Raw genomic sequence first — 16,281 nt, forward strand, 5'->3', positions numbered from 1 at the left:
GACAGAGCCAAAGTATCTACAATTGAGAACTTGCCTCCTCCAATTTCAGTTAAGGGAGTTCGAAGCTTTTTGGGTCATGCCGGGTTCTATAGAATATTTATCAAAGACTTTTCCAAAGTTGCCAAACCGCTATCTAATCTTCTCGCTAGTGGCGTACCTTTTGAATTTGGGAAAGATTGTCTTGAAGCATTCCAGATTCTCAAGGATAAGTTAATCTCAGCACCGATCGTGACTACACCAAATTGGGAATTACCTTTTGAAATCATGTGCGATGCAAGTGATTATGCGATTGGAGCAGTGTTGGGACAACGGGTTGACAAGGTATTCAGAACCATTTACTATGCAAGCAAAACCTTGAATGATGCCCAACTGAATTACGCTACTACAGAAAAAGAGATGCTGGCTATAGTGTTTGCATGTGAAAAATTTCGACCCTACTTGATTGGCAATAAAGTGATAGTGTATACAGATCATTCAGCAATCAAATACTTGATGACTAAGAAGGATGCCAAACCAAGACTAATTCGATGGGTTCTTCTTTTGCAAGAATTTGATCTAGACATAAAAGATAAGAAGGGTACTGAGAATCTGGTAGCAGATCACTTGTCAAGACTAGAGCTGGAAGAAAGTCAGAATACGAAAGAGGTACAAATAAATGAACAATTTCCCGATGAACAACTCTTTAGTGTGAGGGAAAGTCTGATGGTACCATGGTATGCTGATTATGTTAACTTCTTGGCTGCCAATATCACTCCTCCTAAGCTATCTCGACAACAACTAAAGAAATTCTTTTCTGAGGTGAAACATTACTACTGGGAAGAGCCAATCCTCTACAAGCACTGTGCAGATCAGATAATAAGAAGGTGTGTGCCTGAAGAGGAGATGTACTCTATTCTTAATCACTGTCATGCTCTACCATGTGGGGGACACTTTAGTGGAACTAGAACAGCTGCCAAGGTGTTGCAAAGTGGATTCTTTTGGCCAACACTTTTCAAAGATGCTAGTACTTTTGTGAAGGCATGTGATCGTTGTCAGCGTACAGGAAACATTTCAAGGAGAAACGAAATGCCTTTGACAGGAATCTTGGAAGTAGAATTGTTTGATGTATGGGGGATAGACTTTATGGGTCCTTTTCCTTCATTGTTCAGCAATTTATACATTTTACTAGCTGTGGATTATGTGTCAAAATGGGTGGAAGCTGCAGCCACACCAGCTAATGATGGTAAAACAGTTCTTCGGTTCCTTCAAAAGAACATATTCACTTGGTTTGGAACTCCCCGAGCAATCATAAGCGATGAAGGGAGTCACTTCTGCAACAAACAGTTCGAAGCACTCCTTTCAAAATATGGTGTTCGTCATAGAATCGCTCTACCTTATCATCCGCAAAGTAATGGCCAAGCTGAGATTTCTAACCGTGAAATAAAGATGATTCTGGAGAAAACGGTGTAGAGATCAAGGAAAGATTGGTCAAGAAAGTTGGATGACGCATTGTGGGCTTATAGAACAGCGTTCAAGACGCCAATCGGGATGTCACCATATCGGTTGGTGTTTGGAAAGGCTCATCTACCGGTGGAGCTAGAACACAAGGCGTATTGGGCAATGAAAACTTTGAACATGGATTTAAAGGCTGCTGGTCAGAAAAGATTACTGCAGTTGGATGAGTTGGAAGAATTCCGGAATGAGGCTTATGAGAACGCTAAGATCTATAAAGAGAGAACTAAAAGGTGGCATGACCAAAATTTAGTTAGGAAGGAGTTTCAACCTGGGCAACAAGTTCTACTTTTTAATTCAAGGCTGAAGTTGTTTCCTGGTAAATTGAAGTCAAGGTGGTCAGGGCCATTTACAGTGGTCAAAGTGTTTCCTTATGGAGCGGTGGAACTAAAAGGTGAAGGCCCTAATACTTTCAAAGTTAACGGGCAGCAGTTAAAGCTCTACTTGGGAGGTCAATTCGACCAAGCCAAGTCCGCCATGATTCTGGCGCCACTATGAAGATCTCGGTCAACGTCTAGCTGAGTGACGATAAATCAGCGCTATTGGGAGGCAACCCAATCTTTTAATTTAATTTTACTTTATTTTTCTTTTGAATTTGTAGAAGACATTTACAAGTGTTTTGTGGCATTTTAATTCGTTTCATTGCACTTAGGATAGATTTGCATTTGTAATTTTACAGTAAAATTTTTTTCGAAAAAAAAAAAAATCACAAAAGAAGGCCACTGCTACAGAAGTCACGACTAGGGAATTCCCAGTCGCGACTAGGCCTTCTACGAAAAAAAAAAAAAAAGAAAAGGTTCAGAAGTCGCGACTGGGCCATTACCCGTCGCGACGGGGAAGGCAGAACCAGATTTTCGAAATTTTCTGCAAACTCCCGTCGCGACGGGACACATAGCCCGTCGCGACGGGACACGAAATTTCAGCTTTTAAATCCCCAAATCATAACCAACCCTAAAAAAATCAACCTCCACTTCTACAACTCGACCCTCTCTCTTATTTCAGCCCTCACAACCTCATTCCACCATTAATCCTCAAATTTCTTCTCATTCTCTTCAAATCTTCCATCCAAATAACCAAAACCCCAAATTTTTTCTCATAAATCTTCTCTTTTCTTCAAAAATCACACCACAAATCACCCTTTTTCACCCAATTTCGAATTTTCTACTATTCATCATCTTCAACCTTGAATTCTCCATGGATGTGCAACAATGGTGGTGGATGAACAAAATTCTTGCTTAGTAAGTCTCTTTCTTGTCAATATTTTGAGTAGTTAAGCGAGTTTTTTCCACAATTTGAATAATTATCTAGAGTATTTGGGAATTTGTGGATATATTTTGGAGAAATTGTTGAATATTTGTGAAATATTGTTGTTGTGGGATTATTGTGGTATTATTGTGATTTTTGGGAATTGAAGAAATTAAGGGGAAGTGCTGCCGAATTTTTCCCAAAAATTTTTGTGTGGTAATTTTGAAGTGTGTAATGGGTTCTAAGCGTACTAGAACGGGGCAATCGGGTGCGTCATCGTCAAAATCGCCAACACCGGCGTCAAAGTCTAATTATGAAAAAAATAGATTTGTGAGTTTGAAAGCGCAAGAAAGATACTTCGAATTGCAAAAGAGAGCTTTCATCATGGATCGAGGTATCGAATATGATGGAAATCCCACCCCGAATAGCCCATTATTCGAGACCATGAGGCAACAAATTCAGACTCGCCAATGGGAGCAGTTAGTGCGAATTCCAGAAAGAGTTAATCAGACTCTGGCTCTTGAATTTTTAGCCAATTGGCCGGAAGCAGAGAACGATAGGGTACGGGTCCGCAAAACAAATGTGCCTACAACTTATACTTCTATCCATAAACTGTTTAACATGGAAATGGTGAATATACACTACTACAAAACGTTTATGGAGAAAACGTTTGATCCTGTGGACTTGGCAAGATCAGTTGGTTTTCCGGGGTTAAGATCGCATGAGGTGGATGATGAGAACCAAATGCTTTATCCCTGTGAATTGAATCAAGTTGCTCGCGCTTGGATGTTTTTTGTGAGTGCTAGGCTTATGCCTAGTAAGCATTTATCAGATTTTCCATTGGAAACACTCAAAGTGGTTTATGCAATAATGAAAGGGATTACGGTGCCGACTGGGGGTATCATTCTGAATAGTTTAGATAACATGGTTGCAGGATCAACACATGCAGGGATTGGCCTAGCGGGAATTATAACTGAATTGTGTGAAGCTCATAATGTGCCACAATATCCTTATGATAATCTAGTGCAGCCTCAACGGAATATTGATTGGACAATGGTGCGAAACCTTAAACCCCCGCATCCCTATGGCCAACCGCCTCCTCCACGTCGTACTCAGCAACAAGAAATTCATGTCCCCGAGGAAGAGAACATTCCAAATGAAGAAATGCCTCAAGCAGTTCCCACTTCCACTCCCCTTGATGCGGGGATGCAACATATCCATGCTCAACTCAACTACATTATTCAGCAAAAACAATCATATCCAGAGTTACATGGTGCGAAGAAGTGAATTTGATGAAAATCAAGTGAGGCAGTTCAATCATTTGATTGATTCGTGGAGTCTTGGGGTCGAGGACCCGAATTACTTGGCATATCCTCCGCGTTTTCAGCCTTATGATCATCCACCACCACCCAACCCCTTCTGATGGGGGTTCAGGTAAGTCCTTCTCACCTTGAGTATAATAGCACATTGGGCACAATGTCATATTTAGTTTGGTGGGAGAGACTTAAATTTTTAAATTCTGCACTTTAATTTCTGCATTTTAATTTTCTGTTTTAGTTAAGGAATGGCAATAAGCTTGACGATAGTTGTATACTGCTGATTAGTGTGATGTGTTCTGAAATTGTAAAATAACTGTGTGCTTGATTCTGTTAACTCTTTGGATTAGTTTGGATGCTTAGAAACCTGTGTTTATCTGCAAATATTCAATCTGTGAAAAATTGTTATAATTGTTCTACGATGGTTTGTGGTAAGATTGACAGGATAGCTTAGAACTTGCATGTTTATTCTTTTGAGACGAAATCCTTGATAGTGTTCAATTGGAATATGATTTAGGCATTTGTTGTATAGTTTGAGCCTTTCAAGCGTACCGTAATAAGATGTATCCATAGTTAACCTGTTGAGCCTAAACCTGTTATGTTTTTCACCCATCGATTTGAAAAATTGCAACCACACTATTAATTTTTCTTCACCATGTTATCCATGATATCATAAGTTACATAATTAGTTTGGGGGAGGAGAAACATTTAGTGTGAGGAAATAGTGAGAGGGAGAAAAACTTGTAAGATTGAGAAGAAAAAAAAATGTGTAATTCAATGTCACTGAAAAAAAAATGAAATATGAAAAAAAAAAGGAAAAAAAACACAATAAAAAGTAAAAATATGTGTGAAAAAAAAAGAAGAAAAAATTTTTCAGTGATGTTGAAAAATAATAGAGACATCTTCTATCAATCTTGGTAAATCTGGGAATATTATGGGATCTTAGAAAAAGAGAAGTAAGAAGCTTGTGGGTTCTGTTTGTGTGCTTATGATATCTTGAGCCAAAATTGACTTTTGCCTATCCCTGAATATCTGAGCCATATTACCTAAAGCCTTGAAAAGACCTAATGATTCCAAAGAATACTGTCAACATTAGTGGAAAAAGGTAAGCATGCAAGCTTATGAGTTATCAGGTTGTGGAACTGCTGGAAAGAGTAAAACTTTTATAACAATGTTTCACATTTGAATAAATTTTTGCAGTTGTACATAGTGTTATAAACTGAGCATCTAAATTAATTGTTAGAGTTGGTAGAATTGAAATTCTAGTTTGCGCAATGGAAGAGAACAACACATGAGGCAGTGGTATTATGATTATCTGATAGCGTAGTTAGTAGATTAGTAGTTAGTAGTATTTATCTTACTCGAGGGCGAGTAAGAATCTAGTTTGGGGGAATTTGTTAGGCTAAAATTAATCTAAGATTCGGGTCATATTTCGGTTAGTTTTCACTCTTTGTTTCTAGTTTTAGGGCTATATTACGCTTGATTCTTTTGTTTCAGGTCCTCGGGCATTTAAAGAAAGTATGTACAAGAATTGAGGAAAAATGGTGAAAGAATCGAGAAGAAAAACCAAAATTGGTGTCGCTGCCTGTTCCCGTCGCGACGGGGAATTTGCCAATCGCGACGGGAACTGGCAGAAAGTTTCAAAAAAATTCGAAGTTGAACTCCCGTTGCGACGGGGGCTTTGCCAGTCGCGACGGGGACCCTTATGACGCGATTTTTGGGCAGTTTCGTAATTTCACGAATTTTAAAGATGAGAATTGGTTTAAATAGTAAGGGTTTGTGAAAATTAGGGAGTATTCAGAATTGGAACCCTAGAAACAAAGGAGGAGGCTAGAAGAGCGGCTTGTGGCGACCCGGATCAATTGCTTCAACTAGTTCTTTCTCTTCTCTTTAATTTTTCTATGTTCTTTTCTATTTCAGTGATAATTATGGATTTGATTATGGATGTTTTGAACTAAACTCCTATTTAGGGAGAACGATGAATGTTGTTTAAGTTTTTCTTAGTTAATGATTAATTGTCATTCCTCCATCTTGATTGTGAATACTATTCATATTTGTGTTTAATTTCCATGTGCAAGATTGATCACCTTTTACATGTTTTTATGATCTTAATTCGAAATCTGAAAAGTGAGAATTGAGAATGCTAAAATTGGATAGTCTAGGTTTTGATGTGAAACGAAAGTATTTACATAGCCTTTGTGACATTTAGATTATTGCTTAATGCTGATTTCATGTTAGTTTAATTAAGAGATTAATTAGAGAGCATGAGATTTAGAACCTAGAAGATCTGAAAAGAGCTAGGTTAATTCATAATCTGTCATTCACCTCAAGAGAAGGATAGCAATTAGACATTAACATTGGTAACTTAACAGCAGGATTCGTCTCCCTATTTTCTTATCTTGATTAATCTTCCTTTGCTATTTTTAATTTTCTGAATTGTCTTATTTAATTTATAAAAATTATTCTTTGACCAGATAGAATCAATAGTATAATTTAGTAGTAATTAGTCCAATTCCCTGTGGTTCGACCTCACCTGTGTGAGTTTAATACTTGATTGCGTTACTTGCGTAGTGATTATAAATTTTAGCAACAATCTTTTCCCTTAATTCATCACTATCTATTTATAGGTAACTACCTAGGTTTAGCTTAAATTTAATTAGCATTAAAATAATGGAAAAATAAATGGTAAATTCTACACTAAGTGGCCGGCTTTAGGATGTGGATTGGGCCCCACCTTGTAATTTTACCATTTTGTCATTTTTCCATCTCATTTTCTAAAAAACGCCAATTTTCCAATTTAACCACTTAAATGCCAATTCCAACTATTTAATAACTAAAAATTAATTATTACATAATATTGTCATTTAATATATTTATTAATTATACTTAATAAAGTCTTCAATTAATAAATAAGACCTAGAATCTCTTTTCTTCACAATTTTGCCCTTGCGTAGTGAAAATTCATAAACTAGACATAGTCTAATTTTAGAATTATAATTGATTAATTAAAATCAATTAACTGAGTCTTACAAGCATTATGGCCTCAACTAGTATGGGGACCATGGGCCTATATAACCGAGCTTCCAATAAGCAGACCCAGAACTTACAAGGTAAATTCACTGTCTTATTAATTCCTTGTTGCATCCACGCATAGAACTTGGAATTGCACTCTCAGTCATATAGAACACTCTATATGTTCCACGATATACATACGCTATTAATTATCCATTATTATAATCCTAATAATCAATGATCCTCTATAGATGATCTACATTGCATAGGGATAAAATTACTGTTACACCCTTTCATTGTATTTTATCCTTAACACACTTACCACCTATAAATGATATTATAGTGAACTAATATAGTCACTAAAATGAACGTTCTATCATTTATCTCTATTTAGCAAGCTCGAAGAAATCATCGTTTCGCTTCTAAATACCTATAGAAGCTATAGATTCCATATCTATGATTAGCGCTCCCACTCAATTGCACTATCATGTTCCCAAAATTTACGTATCACCCTGAGCAAAAAGTAGGCTTAACTAACAAATCAAAGAACATGAATAACACTCTTGAGATCGAACCTAACCATATCAGGATTAAGATCATTTGATCTAGGATCAACTAGGTGATATTGAATTAAATAGATATTACGGTAAATTTATCATATCTAATCAAAGGTCAATATCGGTCCCATCCAATGTATACTCCATACATCCGATACTGGTAAACTTTTCCAAAGCCCTGGAAAGGACATAACACTTATCCAAGGTGTAAGCATACCTATCGCTGATTATCATGCCAGTCTAAATCTAGTGAACTGACAAATCAGGGAATTAAACTTTCGAACATATAATCAAGATTATATTCAACTGTGCTAACAACACTATAATCATTAACAAATACATATGTTCTGGACTTAATAGAATTTATACATTAAATATAATCATGAAATAAATCATGTGAACCATGCAACATGAAATGTTATTTCTGATCTTTTTTAACTAGTAAATTTGATTATATTGAAAGGAGTTTTATTTAGGGCACAAAACCCAACAAACTCCCACTTGCACTAATATAAAACAAAAAGTGCATTTCAAATAATCTCAACACCTTAATATACAAATCAAGTGTAGTATGTATTAAACATAACCTTTTCTCCACCATTACATTTCCTTAATCACAAAATACTTGATCTTGTGAAATTCCTCTCTATATGTCTACTCCTCTAGGGATACTGGATTCTTTACTTTTTGGCAACTACTTTTGTGTTAGTCAGGAAGTAACACTTGTAGTTAATAAAAGTTGGAACAATGCCGAAAATGTATAGAGCTTTTCTTAGACTGAATAAGTACCTTTCCTGCAACTTTAACATTCAGTCTCTCTGGTAGACTTAGAGACTTCCGATAGGTTTTTTACACTTCTCCAAAATCACTAGTCCACCCCTAGAGTAATCACCATCTCATCAGCAGACTTTCTAGCACTAAGGCAAGTCTAGAAATCTGATTTGGTGTAGTCTAAGAGTATTAAATGCCCCCTTATCGACTAACATATAGTTCCTCTTCTTGATCTTAAGATTTACTTGATTGTCTTCCAATGTTCTTTTCATGGATTAATCTGATACCTACTCATTACTCCCACTCAACAGCAGGTGTCTAGTCTAAGGCATACTAAAGCATATCTGAGACCTCTCACTGTTGATTCAAGGAATTCTTTCATGGCTTTATCTTTTCTGAAATATTGTTACTTTTCCTTAGATAAATGAAATCTAAGTCTAGAAGTCGAGAAGCTTCTATAGATTGCCATTAGGAAAATGCTGAAGCATCATACTAAAGTAAGTTGCTTGCACTAGAGTAAGTAAATTACCAGGCATACAACAAGCCATAGGTTTAGATAAACTCAAACCTATAATACTAGGAACAATAAGTTTTGTTAAGTCCATTGAATAGACTTACTAACGAAATTTCCTTTCTTGTCCTTGTAATAGAAAACTTTTGGTTGTTCCATATGAATGGTTTTAACCATAGTTCTCTTGGCTTTGCTTCTTAGTTTCTTATTCTAGCAATCCATTACTTGTTTAAACTAAACAATGGATTTTTATCACAAGTATCTTCTAAGTCCTAACAGGGTGATTTCCTTGAAACCCTCCCACTACGACAAAGTACCGTGAATTATGTCTAAAAATACTAAATGGTATTGACCTCTTCGGTTGTGTCAGAACAATAAAGGCAGTGGGATCATCTTATACATAATAAGATGATAGAACACTTTTGGAATCAAGATAAAAATTATCTCCTTTATTTACTACTTTGTTTTCAGACTTAGTCATTTACTTAGAAAAGTAGTATTTGTTAAAACAAACACTTTCTTATCTTAATGACCATGGGTTGGTCCACCCCTAATCACTTAGAATAGCTAACAAACACGCAAACCTGGGTTAACAATTCTAGCTTTCCTTAAGATTACGATTAGGTCATCCATGAATCTAGTAATGGTTTATACTAAGTACACAACCATTCCATCATTCTAAAATTTTCATATCACTAGGGTATATCCCTAGAAGGACTTAGGCAACAGTTAGTAACTATTCATCAATATGCAAATCGAATTTCTGGGGAGGTAAGTTTGGATATAATTCATAAATCAACTTAATGATCTTTGAACTGCATATGTACCAAATATTTCTCCACCCCTATCAGTTCGCAAGATCTTTAACCACTTACCTTAATGGTTTTTCACCATTGCAAGAAATTCATGAAATTTTTCAGATATTTCAAATTTCTGTGCTTAAGGTAAAATCTATAGTGATCGTCTTAAGAATATAACGAAAAACTCATATCCACCCCTGAATGTACATCCATCTGCGAAGGAGATGATTATGCTTTCAGTGGATATAGGCACATTGACTCTTTGTAGAGAAGGATCTTGTCAAAACCACTATGAACAAGATACAAATGCCATAGATTTATAAATTATGTGGTTGTGTCTTTTGATGCCTTAGGTTTAGTTACAATAAAGAGTTCTTATAATAGTCCAAGTGGATCCACTCATATTCCATACTTTAACATACAGTGTGAATCCATTGATAGAAAATGGATATTAAACACTTGCGAAAGTGTAACTGTATTGTATTTTGGAAATAGAAATAAAGAATTTCTATTTGGAATCTAAAATTTAAAGTGAAAGACTTAAATTCATACCAAATATACATGAGTAATTCTTCATTCTTGGACCACCACTACTAATCTAACTCTAAGTCTGATTTGCCTAAAGTAAGCATATATAAGTAGGAGATTTCTAAGATTGAGGATTTATATCATTTCAGGATAGACTGTCGAGAATATAATCAAAAGCGCTATTCAACTTCTTAAGAGGAAATAGAATGACATTATATGATTTATAAACCATTCATCCAATGATATATTATTTAAGCCAATTCGAAATGAATAAGCTTAGAGGAATAAAGGATAATTTCGAATTTAAAATTAGAATCCGATGATGTCTCGATTAGCGAGAGTAAAAGTTATTCTTATAAGATAATTTCTCATATAAGATAATTTTAATATAATATTTCAAATAAAAAGATAAATTATCTTTTAATTTAAATAATGTTAAATATCAAAATATCTAATCTTATAAATAAATAATATATAAATATTAAAGAATCTAACAAATTTTAAAATCTGACCATAATTTAAAAATAAAATAATTCATTTTTAAATTTAAACCTCAAAATATCAAAATTAATAATAATCTATTAAATAATAAATATTATTAATTTAAAAAATGATATTTAAGTTTCAATATATTAAAAATAATATTTTATTTAATTTTGGGGTTTGAAAATGGAAAAAATTCGAAATTGGGAAAAATCCCACAAAAATCGGAAATTGGGTGAAGCTGGCAGCTAGGCTGCACGTGCAGCCTCAGGAGGCTGCAAAAAATGGCCTTACGTGCGCGGAATGGGGTTCTAGCACGGTCTGGCGTGCGGTAAACCCGGGCGCTTGCAGGGTGTTCATGGGCGAGGTGCAGCGTCTGGGCGGGCCAGTCGTGTCTGAAGCCTGCATGCCGTGTCTGAAGACACTAGATTGTCTGAGCCTTCCGCGCGCGTGTGTTGTGTTGTCCGAGTGCCTGGTGCACTCGATGCACCCACTCGACAGCCATGGCACCCAATTTTCAAAAATTCATAACTCTTTCAATTTTTATCGGAATCGAGTTCCGTAAAAAAACAAAATTGCTTAATTTTTCACAAGGAATCCAAATAAAATATTTTCAGAAACTGAAAAAATATTTTTCATGGAAAAGATTTTGTACAACATATACATTCATCAAATAAGCACATAAACCAACATGAAACCATCCAAATCAACACACGTCATCGTTTTAATTCATATTTCATGAAAGTAAATCATTACCATGGCTTTGAGGCCAGTTGTTGGAAATTATTTTACCAGGATCTAGATTTACTAACAAGTATGTTTTATTAACATCCTAATATGAATTTCTAAAACAATGAAATAAACACATAAGGGTTTAAGAAAACCTTACATTGGGTGCAGCAAAATATAACGACTCCTTCCGTTCAGATCTCTAGCCCTTGATTCCTTTCTGTAGCAGAGCATTATCAAGATCTGAACCTGGATCTCTTTCTCTCCTTCTTGAGCCTAATTCTCCTTCTTGTTGATTGGATTCTTCACAATCTTTCACACTATGATTGAGATACCACTTGATGTGTGTGGGAACTCACTCTATCACTCAAGGCTGAATAATATGAAGAATAAAAGAGAGGAAGTGGTTTCGGTTTTGCTATAGGAAGGAGGCTTCAAATTTTACTGAAGGAATGTGATGTATCATCATCTTTTCCCTTATGTCATCACTATCTATTTATAGGTAACCACCTAGGTTTATGTTAGATTTAATTAGCATTGAAATAATGAAAAATAAATGGTAAATTATACACTAACTGGCCGGCCTTAGGATGTGGATTGGGCCCCACTTTGCAATTTTGCCATTTTGTCATTTTTCTATCTCATTTTCTCAAAAATGCCAATTTTCCAATTTAACCACTTAAATGCCGATTCCAACTATTTAATAACGAAAAATTAATTATTAAATAATATTGTCATTTAATATATTTATTAATTAGACTTAATAAAGTCTTTCAATTAATAAATAGGACCTAGAATCTCTTTTCTTCACAATTTTGCCCTTGCTTAGTGAAAATTCATAAATTAAACATAGTCTAATTTTAGAATTATTATAGATTAATTAAAATCAATTAATTGAGTCTTACAAGCTGTATCATCTCAACTAGTATGGGGATCATGGGCCTATATAACCGAGCTTCCCATAACAGACCCAGAACTTACGAGGTAAATTCAATTTCTTATTAATTGCTTGTTGCATCCACGCATAGAACTTGGAATTGCACTCTCAATCATATAGAACGCTCTATATGTTCCACGATATAGATACGCTATTAATTATCCATTGTTATAATCCCAATAATCAATGATCCTCTATAGATGATCTACATTGCACAGGGATAAAATTACCTTTACACCCATTCAATGTATTTTATCCTTAAAATACTTGCCACATATAAATGATATTATAGTGAAATAATATAGTCACTAAAATGAACGTTCTATCATTTATCTCTATTTAGCAAGCTCAAAGAAAAACATCGTTTCACTTCTAAATACCTATAGAAGCTATAGATTCCATATCTATGATTAGCGCTCCCACTCAATTGCACTATCATGTTCCCAAAATGTACGTATCACCCTAACCAAAAAGTAGGCTTAACTAACAAATCAAAGAACATGAATAACACTCTTGAGATCGAACTTAACCATATCAGGATTAAAATCATTTAATCTAGGATCAACTAGGTGATATTGAATTGAATAGATATTACTGTAAATTTATCATATATAATCAAAGTTCAATATCGGTCCCTGCCAATGTATACTCCATACATCCGATACTGGTAAACTTTTACAATGCCCTGGAAAGGACATAACACTTATCCAAGGTGTAAGCATACATATCGCTGATTATCATGCCAGTCTAAATCTAGTGAACTGATAAATCACGGAATTAAACTTTCGAACATATAATCAAGATTATATTCCACTGTGCTGACAACACTATAATCATTAACAAATACATATGTTCTGGACTTAATAGAATTTATACATTAAATATAATCATGAAATAAATCATGTGAACCATGCAACATGAAATGTTATTTCTCATCTTTATTAACTAGTAAATCTGATTATATTGAAATGAGTTTTATTTAGGGCATAAAACCCAACAAAAACTCAGCCATATTTCATGCTAGTATCAAGGAGAGGAGGAAAATGAATAGCATTCTGACTATTGAAGATCATCCAATAGATGAATATACATCAAAAAGAGAAATGACCCTATCAATTTGTACAAAAGTAGTCCTTTTATAGAATTTTACAAGTACAGGCCATTTAGCAAAAAGAAATTGTAAGACCAAACTGCAAAATAAACTCTAAAAGGACCTCTTTCTTAAAATTTATTCACATTAGGTATCTTATACTTTTAAAATGTAAACACACAGACACATATATATATCTAGTAAGCAACCAATATATTTAATATGTTAAAGGCAATCTTGCAGGCCCTCTATACTGGCCCGTGTTCGTTGTGGCAGTAGCTGCTTCGATCATAGCTAGCCAGGCTATGATAACTGGAGCATTCTCTATCATCTCCCAGTCTCTAAGTCTAGGGTGTTTTCCCAGAGTCAAAGTGGTGCATACCTCTTCTAAGTACGAGGGTCAGGTCTACATACCGGAAATTAACTACTTGCTCATGATTGCTTGTGTCATAGTCACTGCTGCCTTGAAGACCACAGAAAATATATGCCACGCATATGGTAAAAAAGACTTGAACTTGAATATGTATCTATATGGTATGATCAACTCAAGCATGGTATTTATTCTTATACATACTACATAATCATATATTGCAGGTATCGCAGTGGTTACTGTAATGGTGCTGACCACTTGTTTTGTAACTCTGATAATGCTAGTCATATGGAAGACAAGCATATGGCTAATCGCTCTCTTCTTCGTGGTGTTTGGTTTCATAGAGATTATGTATATGTCATCTGTTTTTTACAAATTCACCCAAGGTGGTTACATTCCCCTGGTTTTTTCTTTGTTCCTAACTGTAGTCATTGCTATTTGGCACTACGTCCACAAGCAAAGATACATTTTTGAGCTCAAGAACAAGGTTTCTACTGACTACCTAAAAGAATTGGCTGCCAAACCCAACATAAGCCGTGTCCCAGGAATGGGACTTCTGTACTCTGAACTTGTACAGGGCATTCCTCCAATCTTTACTCACTTCATTAATAACATTCCCTCCATTCACTCTGTTCTGGTCTTTGTCTCCATCAAGAATATTCCCATCAGCAAAGTTATACCTGAAGAGAAGTTTCTCTTTCGGCAAGTAGAGCCAAGAGAGTATCGCATGTTCCGTTGTGTTGTTAGATATGGCTACAATGACATCATTGGAGAACCTAAGGAGTTTGAGCTCCAATTGGTGGAAAATCTCAAGGAGTTCATCCGGCAACAAAATTTCCTCATTGAAGCTACCACTGATGATGTTGATACTACAACAACTGTTATGCCTGATACATCTAGTACTGCTATAGCGAGCAACAAGAAAACAAAAAGAGCATCTACATCAACAATTCACATTGAGGAAGGATTGGGAGCAACGCCATCAATTGATCGAGTTTCAATGGCTTCCACCACACCATCATTTAATAACAAGTCCTCAAACTCTTCAAGTCGAATAGTGTCTGCACCCCTACGGGGAGCTGAGGAGGAGATGCAGTTTGTGCGACAAGCAATGGATAAAGGAGTAGTTTATCTCTTGGGAGAGGCAGAAGTGGTGGCTGCTCACAAATCCTCATTTCTAAAGAAAATGGTAGTCAACTATGGCTATAGTTTCTTGAGAAAAAACATCAGGCAAGGAGAGAAAGTCATGTCAATCCCTTCTACAAGGCTTCTCAGGGTTGGAATGACATATGAGATATGATCCCACTGCAATTATATGGTAACTGTGTTTGGTGTGTGGATGAATAAGACTAAAGACTCTGAGTGATTAATTGATTTCAGACATATAACTTATACTTGCGCTTGCTAATTAATTAAAGACATTCTACTTGAGCTTTGTTATTTAAAGTGAATTAATGAAACAGATATTTCTCCCCCCTTCCCTTACTGTGTCAAGTTTTGGCTTTTCATGTTAAACATTATTATATAAAAAATAAAACATATACAGTAGATTTGCCAAGCGAAATAATAAAGACAAATTAAGTGTATATGTGAATGACGAAAGAGATCGCAATACCTCCAGCCGTTGATCTTTGAGCTTCAATTCTAGTGTAGTTTCAAATTGGGTAATCAAGCTTCCAAGCGTCTCTACTCTTTTTAAATAGAATTTACTATTAGTACAAAATGAGTGAGGAACTTGGGGACTAAGACCCTATATTTATAGGTGATGAAATACTCCATAAGTATCTGTGCCACATTAATTATCAGAATATTTTGACAATTGATTTGAGAAATGAATGGTTCATTAGATTGACAACTGACCATATATAGAATAATCATCCTTATCACATATTGATTTGTGCTCAAATACTGAGATAATACAAAATAAATTTAAATGATTTTTTTTACTAATATTAGAAATATTCTAATATTATCCTACTTGATCAGCATTTAGATTTACCACTTAAACACAATGTTCGTCATACATAATAAACATATGAATCATAGTGATAAATTCTCATTATATGAAGAGTATTATCTTCCATGTATTACTATATATTCATTACATAACAATATACTTTACGCGGAAATGTACTTAAGCGAATAAACTCTAAACTTTATGTTTATTCTGGTCCTTTAAAATTTTCTCAAATAAAAAAATAAGATGCATATAAATATAAAAAAAAAAATACCAAAATAAGAGTTTCATCAATAATAACTTTATTTGTACAAATTACATAAGGAAACCAAGTCTCATGTTCTCTACATGATCCTTAAATTTATTAGGCTGCAAGATTTTTGTCATAGGATCAACAGTCATCAATTCAATGCTAATATAATGAATGACCACTTTATTTTGTTAAACACGTTCTATAATAGCTAAGTACTTAATATCAACGTGA

At 34.9% G+C, this 16,281-nt stretch overlaps 2 protein-coding genes across 2 annotated transcripts; both read left to right on the plus strand.

Moving 5' to 3' along the window:
• Nucleotides 1-1,614: 1,614 nt before the first annotated feature.
• On the plus strand, nucleotides 1,615-2,124 carry LOC133036217 (uncharacterized). Its single transcript, XM_061112732.1, has 2 exons — nucleotides 1,615-1,942; nucleotides 2,093-2,124. The coding sequence occupies exons 1-2, from the start codon at nucleotides 1,615-1,617 to the stop codon at nucleotides 2,122-2,124; spliced, it is 360 nt and encodes a 119-aa protein (XP_060968715.1).
• A 2,003-nt stretch (nucleotides 2,125-4,127) lies between these two features.
• LOC133036218 (potassium transporter 5-like) lies at nucleotides 4,128-15,305 on the plus strand. Its single transcript, XM_061112733.1, has 3 exons — nucleotides 4,128-4,170; nucleotides 13,702-13,968; nucleotides 14,065-15,305. The coding sequence occupies exons 1-3, from the start codon at nucleotides 4,128-4,130 to the stop codon at nucleotides 15,138-15,140; spliced, it is 1,386 nt and encodes a 461-aa protein (XP_060968716.1). The 3' UTR covers nucleotides 15,141-15,305.
• The last annotated feature ends 976 nt before the right edge of the window (nucleotides 15,306-16,281 follow it).

This window comes from Cannabis sativa, chromosome 3 (genome assembly GCF_029168945.1).
Source record: "Cannabis sativa cultivar Pink pepper isolate KNU-18-1 chromosome 3, ASM2916894v1, whole genome shotgun sequence".
Taxonomy (NCBI): Eukaryota; Viridiplantae; Streptophyta; class Magnoliopsida; order Rosales; family Cannabaceae; genus Cannabis; species Cannabis sativa.